The 16091-nt window shown below is 61.5% G+C and overlaps 1 protein-coding gene and 1 long non-coding RNA gene across 4 annotated transcripts in view; one reads left to right on the top strand and one right to left on the bottom strand.

Moving 5' to 3' along the window:
- Smarca4 (SWI/SNF related, matrix associated, actin dependent regulator of chromatin, subfamily a, member 4) overlaps positions 1-7387 on the top strand; it is an 83485-nt gene extending 76098 nt beyond the window's left edge. For all 3 annotated transcript variants that reach the window (XM_013505176.1, XM_013505175.1, XM_013505177.1), the window contains 5 exons: positions 5377-5485; positions 5575-5676; positions 6190-6322; positions 6403-6545; positions 6997-7387. In XM_013505176.1, coding sequence (XP_013360630.1) covers positions 5377-5485; positions 5575-5676; positions 6190-6322; positions 6403-6545; positions 6997-7029 — 520 coding nt within the window. In that variant the 3' untranslated portion in view covers positions 7030-7387. The remainder of the gene's footprint in view (positions 1-5376; positions 5486-5574; positions 5677-6189; positions 6323-6402; positions 6546-6996) is intronic.
- A 4088-nt stretch (positions 7388-11475) lies between these two features.
- LOC106146787 lies at positions 11476-15827 on the bottom strand. The gene is made up of 3 exons (XR_001231350.1): positions 15640-15827; positions 11708-12056; positions 11476-11509 (listed from the first exon to the last, which is right to left on the bottom strand). It is a non-coding gene; the product is annotated as an uncharacterized LOC106146787 (long non-coding RNA).
- Positions 15828-16091: the final 264 nt, after the last annotated feature.

Raw genomic sequence — 16091 nt, forward strand, 5'->3', positions numbered from 1 at the left:
GGCGGTGCCGCCTCTGCAGTCGCTGGGCGGCCACAGGGCCTCGGCGCCCCTGCTGCAGCCCCGCACCCTCGGCCTCGAGCTGCGACTGGCGAGCCTTGGCTGCTTGCGGACCACAGCGGGGTGGCGGCCGTGGCAGACCATGAGCTCCGGGGAGACTCGCTGTGGGACAGCTCTGGGCAGTCGTCACCCACACAAGCCACCGCGACTACACGTGGCCAGGCGACAGTGTCCTCGAGCTCGGAGTTCTCCATCTCTGTGCCTCAGTTTCCACCTTGGCGCCTCAAGGGCGGGGCTGCAGAGGGGCGGCCTGGGAGGACATGCGGCTCAGCGGGTATGCAGTGGCCGTGGCCACACCCATGCCTCTGCCCTCCCCGAGCCCTGCACCTCGCACTCAGGAACTGCTCGGGCTCAGAGGTGAGGCGGGCTGTCTTGTGCAAGAACCAGTGCGCGTTTGTCAGGCCAGCGACCAGGGTGCAGAGGTCACTGGGTGAGCGGTGACAGGGGGGCAGGGGGGCGGGGTCTCCTGGGCAGGGCCGGAGGGGAGCCCCAGGGCGCTGTCACACTCACAGCGGGGTCCCTCCAGGCCCCGAGGGCCCCGGGGCGCTGTCAGTCACAGCGGGGTCCCTCCAGGCACCGGCGTCCTCTTCTTCGGCTCGCTGGGGCTGCCTCAGGACTGGCTGGAAGCTGTGGCCGCCGGGCTCCACGCCCTGAGAGGCTGGCCACTTGCTAAGGAAAGCAGAGCTGGTGTCCCGCAGCTGTAAACCCAGATCACACACACAGTGCAGCAGCCCGCCGCGACACACAGGTGTCTGTGTGCAGAGTGGGTCCCTGTCCTGGTGCCCTGGGAGGGCCATGGCCACTCCTGTGCCAGCGAGCGTGCCGAACCCCAGCCCCGTGCACGCCCCTGCTAACCCTCAGCACCCAGGCTCCTCATTTCCGTGTTGAGGTCCTGCCGTCTGTGCCACTCCCAGGCACTTGAGGCGTCCTCCATCTCCTGGAGCCACTGTAGTAACAGCAGGGACAGAAGGCGACACTGTGGAGGAAGTGCGCTCCCAGCCGCTGTCACCAGCCTCACAGTCCCCCGGGCCTCGGGGAACCCCACTACTCCAGCGCACTCCCAAGTCTGCAGCTTCTCCGGGACGTTCCTGAGGCGGTCACAGCTCCTGGTGGTGTGGACGCACTGTAGCCACCACCCCTGCGGAGGGGAGGTGCTTGATTTTCTTGATTTTGGGTTTTTCTTGCTGTGCTGAGTCTTGCCTACAGGAGGCGCTGCTGAACCACGTGGCTTCCAAGCTTCACAGGGAGGGCGCTGCCAGGGTTTTTAAACCTGGGACCCAACTTTCATTGTATCACTGCTTGAGACTCATAAGAAAGAAATGCAACAGCGGTGCGGTGCCACTGTCATCCCAGCACTTGGGGGATGAGGCAGGAAAACTGCAAATTCAAGGCCCACCCGAGCAACTTAGCAGGAGCCTGGCCCGAAATTAAAAAGGGCTCCGTATGAAGGCCCTGGGGGCAGTCCCAGGTACCACCAGCAATAAAAACCAGGCGCTCCGAGGAGTCTGCAGCCCACGAAGAAAATCGAACCTCTGGGAGCTGTGTCTTGGGACCCGCAGCCCACGAGCTCCTGGACACGCTGACTCAGACTTGCCCAAGTGGGACAGCGAGCCGAGGTGCGGTGACTGTCCGGGGCAGGTTTGCGAGTGGGATTCACTCCACGTCCTGTGTGAGTGAGTTTTCCTGTAACTACATGGATTTCCTTGATTTTGGGTTTTTCTGATTCTCCAAGCAAATTTGACTTCATGGTGTCAGAAGTGGAACCTAGCAATCGACTCTGTACGGAGCAGGTGCCTCCTTCCGCGTGTCGCTCGGGCGTGCGCTCTGCGGCTCTCACACCCGCCCACGGCTAAATCAGACTGGGAAATCCCGAGCTGTTCGCCTCGTGGACCCTGGCTGGCTTGACCGATCAAGAGTCAGAAGAAAGGCTGGGCCCAGGGACACTTGAGAGATGTCACAGAAGGTGGCCTGCGGGGGCAGTGGGAAGGAAGGTAGAGCTGGAGTCTTGTGGACACCCGGGATCCGTGTGGATTGCCATCTTCAGGTCTGTTGCCTTTGCCTGGCCGAGGGGGATGATGCCATGGTCCATTCGCAGCGTCTGCCACGGTTAGAGGAGGCCAGGACCTCAGCAAGTGCTCACCACCCCTGAGCCCGAATGTGAGGACTCACAGCAAGGGTAAATCAGATCGGGATCGGCACAGACACAGAATTGGACGCACTGCGTGTGATGTAAACCTGCGAGCTAAGATTTGTAATCCCTCTACTCAAGATGCTGAGGCAGGAGGATGCAAGTTCCATGCCAGTTTAACAAGATCCAGTCTCAAAATAAAAAGGGCTAAGGATATAGTTCCATGGCGGAACATTTGTCTAGCAGGCACAAAGCCATGAGTTCAGTTCCCAGCTGTGCAAAAAAAATTTCCAGGTAACTTCTAGAAAATCAAAGAAAGAATAATTCAAAATGTAAAAAATCATACGAAATTCAGATTTCAGTGCTTCAAAGTGACATTTTAGTGGAACCCAGCTCAAGGCCATTTCTCCCTGCAGCACCTGCGGCTGCTGTCTTCCAGGGCAGCTGCGGCAGAGAAGCCAGGTACCACTGTCACCGAAAACACAGCAGCCCTTGATGTAGAGCAACAGACGAGCAGGCTAGAGCAGAGAGGGGACCCACAACATGGCCTCGCGACCAGGGCTTGTACTCCGCCTGCCTCTGATGTCCCACGTGTCCACAGCCAGCCTTTGGAACCTCTCCAGTTCCTCTGTCTGCTAAACCTGACATGGAGGACACGCTCACAGGTGTGTCCTGTCCGAGGCCTGGGGGTCCGTTCCTGCTTGTGTCGAATTTCTCTTCCAAGACACACGCACTTGCGGTGACCGCCCCGAACGTCTCGGCGGAATGTGTCCGGAACCCAGGCTGCAACGGGACTTGGACCTAGAGGCCCCCACGCAGTGCCAGGCCTGCTGCAAGATGAGCTCTGTGGACCCAGGACCCCGACACTGTTGTCCCTCTGAGAGGCAGGACCATGGCCGCCACAGCCTGGACCTGGGCTCCGGGAGCCCCGAGGACAGCAGCCTGGCTCCTGGGAAAAAGCCCCAGTTGTGATGGGCTTGGTCCCCAAGCTGCCAGCCCCGACCCGGAGGGTGGCCAGAGTTTGGTGACAGGAAGGACACCAAGGGAAAGTCGAGCTGCCTGCTGCAAGGAGGGTCTGGAACTGCGTCGGGCCCCACGACCTTTGAGGCCGTGTCCCCGAGCCATGGCGCTGGCACGTGTTCCTTTCCCGGGACACTGGGGCTGGCGGGAATCTCCTTCTAGGAGTCGTGGTCTCGGGATAAGAGCAGCGGCAGCAGTGGTGGCCTTGTGACTGTCCTCATCCATGTTGTGGAAGCAGTGACCGCGGGCCAGGAGGCACTGGGCGTGGCCGGCATGCCCCCCTCTGTTCCGAGGAGGAGACCCGGGGCAGCCCTGTAGGGCGGAGCCCGTCAGGGTAGGGAGGTTGAGGCACCACAGGCTGAGGTCACCGTGCCGAGACCGGGTTCCAGCTGCCGCTCTGTGGGCCTGCAGCTGTCAGCCCCTGCGCGCTGCTGTCCTGGCCCGGCTGCGTTCTGGCCTTGCTGCGGCGGCGCCACGGGAGAGCGCACAGGAGCAGGTAACCCAGCAGCGGCCTGGCCTAGAGGGTGTGAAGGGGAATGAGAGAAGCTTTTAGAAGAAAGCTCAACGCCCCAGTGAGGCTGGCAGGCAAAGGCTTCCTGCCAGGAGCACAGAGCACCACGTACGTGAGGATGCGTGGATGAGACATGGGCTCCGCTTCCCAGGACACCGTGAAGGGACGAGCCGGAGGCCAGAGCTCGCATCTGTGATGAACGTGACAGACCGACCCCAAGGGAAGAGGGACGCAGGCAGAGGCCTCACTGCGTACCAGGAGGTGGAGGCCGGAGCCGGAGGGAGCGCTTGTCACTGAGCACTTCTTGTCCCACAGAAACACAGACCAAGCACCTGCACCCACCCGAGTGCCCGCCTCCACTCCCTGGCTTCACGGGCAGCAGGGCACAGAGCATGGCCCCGACGCACAGCGCCGAGGCAGCGGCCAGGCAGGCGCGAGCTCCCCGTCACTCCCACACGGAGTTGAGGGAGGCCGGGCGCGGGGTGCCTACGGGGACTTGCCGGGCACAGCAAGCACCAAGGAACAAGGGGTGCTGGGCCTGGAGGTGACGTTTGGGCTGGCATGGGTGGGGCCGGGCACTGTCATCAGATGTGCCACTTGAGTGATGCTCCGGCCTCTTCCTGACTGGCTGGGCTCCACCCCAACAGCAGCCCGGGCACAGAGGAGGCTGACGCAGCAGCAGGCACATCTGGCCGCGTGGATGCACATCTGGCCGCATGGACACACGCCCGAGCCTGTGCGCAGGAGGCCTGGTCTCCAAGGAGACAGTGGCTCAGGGGACGCCACCTCCTTTATCTGCCACCAACTGGAGCCATGGCTGAAGCCACAGCCTGGAAGGACAGGGACAGCGCTTTCTGAGTGCGTGCCAGGCTTCCCTCCCTGGCCAGGGTAGGACAGGCCTGCAGGGCCAAGGCTGGGTGTGTGACGCACAGAAACGCCGGGGGCCAGGGAAGCCTGCAGGGGCGACTTGCACAGTCCTCACGGAAAGCCACTGTGCCCTGCCTCCTTCAGCACAGTGACCAGGGGGAGAACAGGCCGGCTCAGGACACTCAGGCAGCGGGGTGGGGTGAGCGGTTTTGTCCCAAGGAGCTCCCTTGATGAAGAAATAGGGTGCTCGTCGTGGCAGTGCACACCTGTGATCCTAGCATTTAGGAGGCTGAGGCAGGAGGATCACCAAGAGTTGGAGGCCAGGCTGCGCTGCGTAGTGAGACCCTGTCTCAAAAAACAGGGAAAATAAAGAAACGTGGGAGCGGCGGTGCCAGTGCAGCCCCTGAGTGGCACTAGGAGCCATGCGCGTCATCGTGGCACAGGGCTCCCCGTGCCAGGGCCTGCAGGGGCCCCAGCCCAGTGGTTCTTGCCACATTAGCTAAAGGTTACCACCTCACAAGGCCGCCCCCTGGGGACACCTGCTGGAGCCCCGGCATCCCATACTGAGCCGGGAGCGGGGCCCCTCCAGGGCCGGGGACAGATCATGGGCAAGGACGAGGCTGAGTTTGAAAGAAAGTGGCCGGGCCTGGGCCTGCTCTCAGGGATGCGCCCGCTCACGCCAGGGTAAAACGCACCCCCAGGCCTGCGGGGGCTCCTCACCCTCTGTCCACGAGCGGAGTGGGGCCCGGGCAGCAGGCACCCCGAGAGTGATGCCGCCCGTCCTGCCTTGCAGCAGCAGTGGACGGCAGCTCAGCGAGGTCTTCATCCAGCTGCCCTCGCGCAAGGAGCTGCCCGAGTACTACGAGCTCATCCGCAAGCCTGTGGACTTCAAGAAGATCAAGGTAACATGGGCGCTGCGCAGGGCGGGGCACCTAGCTGGGGGCGCTGGCCTGCAGGCCCAGGCTGAGGTGTCCCCCCCACCCCCCTCTAGGAGCGCATTCGCAACCACAAATACCGAAGCCTCAACGACCTGGAAAAGGACGTGATGCTGCTCTGCCAGAACGCGCAGACCTTCAACCTCGAGGGCTCGCTGGTGAGTGCCGGGGCCCTCCTGCTCGCTGCTCCGTTGGTGGGGCTTTGGGGGGTTTTGTTTCTGTTTCTTGAGACGGTCTCCCCTTGTAGCCCAGTCTGGCCTTAAACTTGGGGAGAGATACTCCTGCCTCAGCCTCCTGAGTGCTGGGATTATTACAGACCTGCACTACCACTCCTGGCAAGTTGGCGGGGTTTTTAAGGAATTCCTACTTTATCGTTTGGAAAAGCAGCACAGGCCTGCTGCAGAGCAAGTCCTGGCCCGTGCAGCACGGACTGCACACCTCCCTCCAGCCCTGCGTGCCTGGCGTACTGCGGGCTTTCAGTCTCCCGGCCAGCTGTCCCGGGAGGCGTCCTGTGGCCGCATCCTTTGCCACGAGGAAACGGACACCCCAGCCCTGCCAGCCAGCAGAGTCCCCTGGCGTGTCGGGCGGGCGCCTCCCAGAGGTGACTTCCCTTTGCTGAGTGGCGGCAGCGGGGAGGGAGCCGCCTGGGGCTCAGCGCCGTCCTCCCCCAGATCTACGAGGACTCCATCGTGCTGCAGTCGGTCTTCACCAGCGTGAGGCAGAAGATCGAGAAGGAGGAGGACAGCGAGGGCGAGGAGAGCGAGGAGGAGGAGGAGGCGGAGGAGGAGGGCTCGGAGTCTGAGTGTGAGTGTGGGGCGGCCGGGCGGGCGGCCGGATGGCCGGGCGGGCACCCTGACCCCGCTTACCAGCGTCCCCACCCGCAGCCCGCTCCGTCAAGGTCAAGATCAAGCTGGGCCGCAAGGAAAAGGCGCAGGACCGGCTGAAGGGCAGCCGCCGCAGGCCCAGCCGCGGGTCCCGGGCCAAGCCGGTGGTGAGCGACGACGACAGCGAGGAAGAGCAGGAGGAGGTGAGGGCATAGGCGGGCCGGGTGGGCCCGCGGGGCTGCAGGGTGCTGAGCCAACGGCCCGGACCTCGCCCGCCATGGGCCCCTGGGTGCCCTCCGCTCTGTGCCTCCGCGCCGACCTGTGGTGACGACCCCGGCTGAGGGCCAGGTCCCCGGAAGCCTGGTCAGCTCAGGGCCCCCAGCGCAGCTCCTAAAGTCGAGTCCGGGGACCGGCCTGACCTAGCAAGGCCTGAGCCCTGAGCGTGGCAGAGGCGGCCTGGGGTTGGGGTTGTCACAGCGCCACCTCTGTCCCCCGCCGGCCCAGCAGGGTGCGCGTGACCCTGCCGGGCTGCTTACAGAGCAGCCAAGGCCAGGAGGGTTGCAGGGACGGGCGACAGCGGGCCCTACGGCCCAGGGCTGGGGTGCGCGAGCGGGGCCGGGGGACAGTGGTGACGCCAGCCCCTCCTGTCCCCAGGACCGCTCAGGAAGTGGGAGCGAGGAGGACTGAGCCGGCAGCCCGCACCTGCAGCTGAGGTCGGCGGACCCAGCGTACCGGGCGGCACCGGCGCAGCGCGGCCTGGGGCTGTGCAGACGCGAACTGCGTATTTATGCGGCAGAACTGTAGGACCACGTGTGGCCCGGCCTGGCAGTGGCGTGGGCCGAGCATTAACTGCCTAGAGCAGGCCACGGCGGCGCCCCGACCCGCAGCACTGCCGCAGCCCTGGTCACTGTAGTGAAGCGTGGTGCATGTGTGCGGCCGCCTGCCCGCGGACTATACCTCCTGGGCGGGCCGGGCTCGCGGCTCGGCCGGCGGGTACGTCAGTGTCACTGGATGTCAAGCAGTAATAAATTAAACCAGCAACGAGCGCGCTCCTGTGTCTGCCTGCCGCGCACGCACACACACACACACACACACGGGCTCGGGTGCTGGGCAGGGGCACGGTGGGCCGCAGCCCGCTCCGGCTCGGGTCTCGAGGGGCACGCCACAGTCCCGACGGGAGCAGGGGCCCAGGTCTCCGTCACAGCGCAGCCTGGAAAGCCAGGCCGTCCTGCTGGGTTCTGTCTCCCTACTCCTGACCGCCCTCCCCCGGGTGTGGGTGGGCTTGGGGCCCCGGCTGACCGACCAGAAGCAGAAGTGTCACCCCGTGACGGGCTGGGTTGCTGGGACCCGCGGCCTCACTGGCTGCCACGGATGGCCCGCCCGCCGGGACCACTCTCCCCGGTCCCCTCCACAGGAGCCCAGAGATCCCTGGGCACGGCCCCCACACACCTGCAGTCCCCGCCCCGCAGGCAGCTGAGCGGACCGCAAGTTCATCCCTGCCCAGGCAGCTTAGTGAGACCCCAGCTTAAAACAGAAGATAAGACAAAGGGGCTGGAGGCGCAGTCGGGTACACACCTGCCTAACACAGGAAGAAATGCAGCCCACACCCAAGAAACCCTGCCTCCGCTCCCCGCCTCCCCGCTGCCCTCCGCCGGGCCCTGCTGCCAGCTGCTCCTGCCTGGAGGCAGCGGGCCAGGGACTGTGCCCTCTGCACCCAGGAGCCGCAGCAGACCTCGCCCTCTGCCGCGGCCCCACCGCCACAGCCACAGCACCAGCAGCTCTCAAAACTCCGTGCTGACGAGCGCACTCTGAAGGTCGCCAGACCACTGCAGGGTGCGAGGGCAAGATGCCCATGGACGCCCCCCAAGGGGCCAGCAGTGGCCCGGCCATGGCGTGGTGGCTGATTGCCACGTTCCGTAGACACCGCAGATGCTGTGTCCCAGACTGCACTGCAGGGAGGGCAGAGTTGGCTTCCCACGTTTGTGAGGCCTTGGTCACTTGTCCACTTTTAAGACACACTTTGTTTTAATTAGTTTCAGTTTTTGAGAAGGGGTCTTGCTTCGTAGTCCAGGCTCTGGCCTGGAACTCACTGTGTAGTCCAGGCTGGCCTTGAACTTGCAGTGATCCTTGTCTCTGCCTCCCCAGTGTGAGATCACAAGTGTGTCCCCCACACCCAGCCAAGATCCACTTTTTTTTTTGGTCTTGAAGAAGGGTCTTGCTGTGTAGTTCAGGCTGACCTGAACCCCCTTTGCAGCCCAGGCAGCCCTTGAGCTCACAGTGATCCTTCTGGCTCAGCCTCCTGAGTGCTGAGACGACAGGAGTGTGCCACCCTGCCTGGCCTCAAGATCTGCTTTAACTGGGTGTGATGGGAACACACTCAGGAAGCAGGAGGATCACTGCAATTTTGAGGCTGGCCTGGGCTACGTAGTGAGAGCCTGTCTCAAAAAGAGCCGGGTGTGGTAGCACACACCTGTAATCCCAGTACCAAGGAGGCTGAAGCAGGAGGATCATTTCGAGTTTGAGTCCAGCCTGGACTACAAAATGAGTTCAAGACCAGCCTGAAGAACTGCATAGCGAGACCTTGTCTCAAAAAGATTTAAAAATAAATAAGTAAGTAAATAAATAAGAGCCATTTCTTAGCCAGGCACAGTGCATACTTGTGAAACCAGCACTTGAGAGGCTGAGGCGGGAGGGTCATGAGACCAGCCTGGACTGCACACAAAGACATTGTGCCTGAAGACCTTAGCGACGAACGAAAAGACACATCTTGGTTCCACACCAGTGTTTAGCAGAAGCGGTGGCTGCGGTTCCCACCGTGGTTGCCGCATTTCTCTGACAGGAAGACTACGCCCTTCACCCAGAGCACTGGCCCCGGAAGGTGCGTGGAAGCACCTCGGTCCACCGCTGCTCATCTGCTCCAGTCCGCAGCCCTGCAGCCCAAGCCAGCCGCCAGCCCTCTCCCTCCGCCCACAACACCCTCCCTGCGCCGCCACCTTGTTCCCTGCCCCCCCAAGCGTCGGGTGCTGCAACCGGCCCGGCCCACGCGGCCACCTGTTCCTGCTGCTGCGGCCAGGGACCCGGACCTCATGCGGTGCCGGTGCGCACGGCTCCGGGCACCTCAGCCCGGCGCTGCCCCAGCCCATCTCCCCAGGGCCCAGCCACACCCACGTTTCACATATGCCCCGGGCATTGGCACACACACCCCCTTGGCCCAGGCGCAGGTACACCCGTGACCCCAGCTCTGGAGGCTGAGGCAGGAGGATCTCGAGTTTCAGACCAGCCTGGGCTACATGGTGAGATCCTGCATCCGAGGACAAGAGCTAGGGTGCAGCTCGGGGGAGAGCAGCCCTGGCTGGGGCCCCAGGAGAGAAGAAACGCTAGCGGATGCCTGGAGCAGCGGCAGAGAACTTCCTCTGTTGGCTGTTTTTGAGCTCTCGTCCCGCAGTCGCCCTGCACAGCTGCCGTAGAACCCTGAAATGCTCCAGACTTGGCCCTCGGGGGGGACCTGGCAGCGTGAGTCTCTGACAACTCTGTTACTGGCTTCGGTCAGGCACAGGATGCAAAAGACCCGAGTGCCGTCCTCAGATGAGCAAGTACTGCAGAGACCCTCAAGCCTCAAAACAGGACTCGAACACTTCCGGCCCTGAGCGAGTCAGGTGAGGCAGCTCCTCGGCGCAGACAGAAGCTGCAGGGGCACACGGCCAGGCCGGGCCGGTCACCCACAGCCGGAGGTATTTCCTGGTCCTTGTTCCCTCCATAGCACCTCTGACAGCCATTCAGCATTCACACTGCCAAAAGTGCACACCTGTCATCCCGGCACTGTGGGAGGCTGAGGCAGGAGGATCACAGGTTCAAACCCATGGACGACTTAGCAAGACCCTGTTTCACAATTTAAAAAAAATTAATAGGGCTGAGGATGTGGCTCAGTACAAGGGCCCTGGGTTCCATCCCCAGGACCGCCAAATTCATAAAAGGAAAGTGGGAAAACGATGTCCATTTCCATGGGAAGCGGTCGGCTGTTCCTCAGAATAATCAGACATTGCGGCCGCACCTCAGTGGTGAGTGCGTGCCCCGCACATGGGGCCCCCGGGGTCCACCCGTACCACCGAGAAATAAAAAACCAGACAGCGGAATGATCACGCAATCCAGCATTCCCGGTGAGGTAAAGGTGCTCAGAAACACAGCGCTGGGTCTGGAGAGACACTGGACATCCGTGGTCACGGCAGCGTTTTTCACGGGTGGGTGGACACTGTGGCACAACATTACCTAGCTCCGAAGAACAAGGCCCTGTGACCCTTGCCGTGGCAGGAGCTGGCGCTCTGCTCAGTGACCCTGCTCCCCGGAGGTCCCGGAGCCGTGAGAGGACAGGGACGGGCAGGGTGGCAGGGCCAGCGCCCGGGACGACAGGAGTGGGACAGGGTTCCTGTGGGGACAAGCGCTGCCACCGCCCCGCACCCGCACCAGCCGTGGCCACGGCGCTGTGTTGTGTGTATTCGGCCACGATTCAGAACACAGGAGTGGGGCCTGTGAAGAACGCAAAGGACGGCGCTGTGGCTGAGTCTGGTGAGCTCCCCGCCAAGACCCGAGGCCACGGGCTCTGACGGGCTTCTCCTTGGGCGGGACGAGGTCACAGCCAGAGCCCTTGACACCGGCCCGGGCGTCACAGCTGACGCAGGCACCTGCGCAGCAGGCTCCCAGCAAGGTCACCAGGTGGCTCGGAGGACTCAGCAGAGCTCGGCCAAGGTGGCTGCCTCCCTCCCTCCCCTCTGCCACCCTGGGTTCAGACTCTGGCTCCACTACCCCTTTTATTTATTTTTTTAAGTTTTGGGGGCTGGGGATTTAGCTCAGCGGCAAAGCGCCTGCCTGGCAAGCGCAAGGTCGTGAGTTACATTCCCGGTACCGGAGAAAAACCAAAAAAAAAAAAAATTATTTTTGTCTTCTTGAGGCGGGGTCTCACTATACAGTCCACGCTGGCCTTGAGCTTACTTTGTAGCCCAAGCTGGTCTTGAACTTGCAGCAGTCCTCCTGCCTCAGCCTCCTGAGTGCTGACAGGCGTGCGCCATCATGCCTGGCTGCTTTCACTTTTGGGAGATAGGGTCTTGCTCAGTTGGCAGTGAACTTGCACCCCTCCTGCCTCAGCCTCCCAAGTCTTCCTCTCTCTTTCCCGCTGTGGCAAAATGAACGTGAACGGAACCATGTGACGGCACAGCTCAGCGCGGAACTGCCGCCCCAGGACGCTGTGCTCTGCACATGCAGACTGCGACAAGCCCTGCCCAGCCCTGGCATCGCCACCCTGCCCCCCAGAGCTATGGCACCTCCTGGGAGCACAGGCTGCAGCACAGGCCTGTGATCCTGCCCCACCTACCTCAGCCACACGGCTTATGTGGACAAGGGTTTCTCACTCCAGTCAAGGACACTTTTCTAAGTCTGTTCATGATCTACTTTTCTCCACTCTTTTTTGAGACAGGGTCTCAGTGTGGAGTTCGGGCTGGCCTCAAGCTCGCAGCGATCCTCCTGCCTCAGCCTCCTGAGTGCTGTGGTGATGGGTGTGCCACCGCACACTGGCTTTGTCTTTTCTGCCAGTTTACAACGGGTCCTCCCTTTGGCTCTCCTCCAACCCCAGCTCCCTTCCTGCATGCCAATGCCGTTCCTCTGACTCTCACCGGCACGGCTCTAATGACAAAATAACGAGGGAGCTCTAGGTCATGACGCACCTGAAAATAAAAGGCACTAATTACCCCTGCGCCCGGGGGAATCCTGGCTGCAGCTGTTAAGCAAGAGCTAGCAGGATTACAGCCTGGCCAGCACGTCAGAATGTGCACTCTGACCCAAACACTCTGCACAGAGCACCCGGAAGATCCGCGAGGCACCCAAGCGTCGGGAAAGGTCCTTCTCCAGATACTGTCGCTTGCTGCCGGGGCCTCCTGCCACATCCTCAAACCCTTCTGGCAACTCCAACCTCAAGAGCCAGGCAGGGAGGTGCCTGCCTGTCATCCCAGCTTTCAGGAGGCTGAGGCAGGAGGATCGTTGGGAGTTTGAGGCCAGCCTGGGCGACAAAGGGAGACTGACTCAACCAAAAAAAATGAACTCTAGTCTGTCACCTGTGTGGCTCCTCCCAGGCCCTCGCCCGCTGTCCCCCTTAGCAGCACCAACCTCGGGAAATTCAAAAGAAGCCACTGGCTCATCAAGAAGGTGCAGTGTCTGCGGCTGTCACCGTTTGCCTGTGGGCCTCCCCGCCAGAGCCACGCAGACCCCAGGCTCGCTCAGGGCCAGCACAGTCTCCTCCCTGCAGAGTCCCCATTCCTGGAGTCCAGTCCTCAACAGCCCTCAGATTCCTGGCAACCACACCGGAGGAAGGGCCCTCCTCTGCTCAAGAACCCTCCGTGGCTCTCACCTCCCTCTGCGTGGATGGCAGAGTCCTGCCCGTGGCCTGTTGTCCCGGCTTGGTCACCTCCTCCTTCTCCCTCCACTCCAGGCCCATGGGCCCCGCTCTCTGGCGGCCCCTTCCAACCCCCTCCCTCCCAGAGCCCACAGTCACTTTTTCCTGCCCCCTTTTGCCCAAGCCTCACGAGCAACCCAGTCTCAGGGGCCTTTCTTGCTTTCACACAGGGTCTCACTGTAGCCCAAGCTCACAGAGATTCTCCTGCCTCTGCCTTCTGCTGCTGGGATGACAGGTGTGGGCCACTGCACCCAGGGGCCTCCTTGTTTCCCCTGGAAAGGCAACCCGGGGACGCCACCGCACTGGAGTGGAGTTGGGGCTTCAGGCTGCCACCCCAAGTGTGGCCCTGGGAGGACAGAGCTATACCGGGACCTAGGCTCCCAGAGGCGCCTGCCCCAAGCCCTGGGGAGAAAAAGTCCTTATCTCTGAGCACACAGGGAAAACAGGGACAAACAGGCCTTGCTCCTTCCTGATTATTCTGAGTCACTGGCGTCCACCAGCCAGATAGGCCCGAGGGCCTCGTGCTCAGCACGCACAGACCCCAGCTGCGCATGTGCTGTGTAATGCCCACCGGGAATGATGGCCTGATACTGGGGAAGCTGAGGCAGGAGGGTTACAGGAGCCCGGGAATTCAAGGTCAGCCTGTGCCAGAGAGCAAGACCTTGGCTTAAAGAACTCACAGTTTTTTTTAAAATTTAAATTTAGTTTTTTTTTAACTCATAGTTTTATTTCTCTTGTCAATCTGTTTTTTCTTTTCTTTTTTTTTGCAGTAATCTGTCTTATAAGGGTCTCAGCCGTGAACCTAGCAAACATGTGAGAAAAGAAATCTTTCCTCCCCAGAACATAGGAACCAAATCTAAAGAATGAAACATCTCTGGCCGGGCACTTTATTGTCTGTGGATTACACTCTAAAGAAAAAGCAGCCAGCCGGCGCAGCCCACATCTATAATCCTAGCACTTGGGAGGCTGAGGCAGGAGGAGCACAAGTTTGAGGCCAGTCAGTATGATATAGTGTACAGGGAGTTCAAGGGCAAGCTGGCCCATACCTTGTCTAGAAACACAGGAAGGAGCTGGGCATGGTGGTGGCCCACACTTATAATCCCAGCACTGGGGAGGCTGAGGCAGGAGGATCACTGTGACTTTGAAGCCAGTCTGGGCTACACAGTGAGACCCTACCTCAAAACAAAACAAAAAACAAAACAAAACAAAGGGAGAGGGGGAAATAATAATGGGATAATGGCTCCTTCAGCCCATCACCTTCACATGTTATGAGCCTGGCCATCCAGAACCCCTTGAGGTCTTCGTGCCCAGCTCCTGCGTGTGAACACATCCTGGTCACTGCTGTGTGCCTGGTCCTAAAAAGGTTCTTACTAGGCAGCTCAGGCTGGCCTTGCACTCACTTTGTAGCCCAGCTGGCCTCGAAATTCACAGTGACTCTCCTGCCTCAGCCTCCCGAGTGCTGCGATTATAGGGGTGTGCCACCACGCCCAGCTCCTGGAAGGCTTCTTGGCTGAGGGAAAAACATGAGGAGACCCAGAAAGGGGAGGCCACAGAGGGGACCCAAGTGGGACGGGGATCTGCCCTCCTCGTTGAGGCCATGCCACTGCCCTCCGTGCTGTCTGGACCCTTCAGGTGCCTCGGAGAAAGCAACAGTACAGTACGTCCCTGTGCCGTGACTCATGGGCTGAGGTCAGAGTCCTCTGAAAGTCCTCTGCAGCCTGACCTGAGATGTCCACTTGCCCCGTCCCCAGGCTTCCTGTCACTTCCTGTGTCCACTCCAGTGACTTCTCCAATTACAACTCAATCCAGCATTCCACTCTGATTTTTTTTTTTAGTACTGGGGATCAAAGGGGGGCCTCTGCACTGAGCCACATCTCCAGCCCTTTTGATTTCTCATTTTGAGACAATCTCACTAAGCCAGTTAGCCCAGGCTGGGCTCAAACGTGCGATCCTCCTGCTTCAGCCTCCTAGGGTGCTGGAAATACAGGTGTGCCTCACCCAGCCGGTCTTTGCTCAGGCACTTTAAAAACTGCTGATCCCAGGGCTGGAGGCGCTGCTGAGTGGTGAGCACTTGCATAGCGCCCAGATTTCATTCCAGCACTGGAAGGAAGGACGGACGGGTGGAAGGATGGACAAACAGATGGGACAGATGGATGGACCACAGCCCAGGGCCGTGGGTCCCACAGGAGCCCCCATCCCATGCCCGCCCCCAGAAGGCAGGCACAGAGGGGTCTTCCTTCCGCAGAGGGAAAAGGGGAACAGTTGCAACCCCAAAGGAGCCACCGCACACCTATATGGTCCGCACTGTCTCCCAGGGCGGCCCAAGCTCTCCAACCTTGCGACCTGGTTACCGAGAGCATCCGGGCACTCGAGACCTAGGAACTGTACGCGAGAGCGAGGGCTCCGTCCCCGGGACAGTACAGGGTCACTTGCCAGGGACAGGGACAGGAGGGGCCTGGAGATGTCTGTGGCCTGGCGCGAGCCTGGCAGAGCTGTGTGGCGCTGTCAGGGCGACCCCGGCCTGCAGCTCCGAGGGCGGTGTGTGGTTTACATTCAGCCTCTCCTGGGCGCACGCCCTCCTCCTGGCTGATGGAGAGGAAGGGTTAGCACTAGGAGGACAGCCGGTGCTCCAAGAAAGGCCGAGGCAGGAGGACCCCAAGTTCAAGGCCAGCCTGGGTAACTTAGAGAGACCTTATCTCAGAATTAAAAAGAAGAGGGGGCGCTTGGGGTGTAGCTGAGTGGCAGAGCACTTGCCTGGTGTGCGCAAAGCCCTGGCTTCAGTTTACAGGACCGGAAGCAAAAGCAAAGGAGAGGAGAGAGCAGGAAAAGGGGCAAGCAGGGCTTATCACAAACCCGACCTGTTCGGTGGTGCAGTTTCTCTAAGGGAGACGGAGCCAGGGATCCCTCCACCACGCGTGCGTTAATGTCGAGAACCCGTGCGTTAATGTCGAGAACCCGCAGGGCGGCCGTGGTGAACCCCAGCCCTCCCCAGGGCGAGCGGACCCAGCCCGGGCCTGTCTGGCCCCCACTTCCTCCGGGAGCCGGCAGCGGCGCCCGCCTCCCTCCTCTCCGGGGTGTCCCGCAGCTGTGTCTGCAGCGCCCCGCCGAATTCAGTCTGCAAGCCCGGGGGTCAGACCCTTTCCCGGGGACCCCCCAAGTACCCCACGGGCGCCGTGCCGGTTTTGCACGTCCTCTCCGTGGCGCTGCCACCGAAAGCGCAGCACCGCCGAGCTGCGGGGTCCCGGGCGCCCCCGCGCTCCCGGTCCCTCCCTCGCCCCAGGGCCAAGTCCCCGAGCCCCGCCGGGCCCGA

The sequence above is a fragment of the Chinchilla lanigera genome, unplaced genomic scaffold (assembly GCF_000276665.1).
Source record: "Chinchilla lanigera isolate Chin_1 unplaced genomic scaffold, ChiLan1.0 scaffold00094, whole genome shotgun sequence".
Taxonomy (NCBI): Eukaryota; Metazoa; Chordata; class Mammalia; order Rodentia; family Chinchillidae; genus Chinchilla; species Chinchilla lanigera.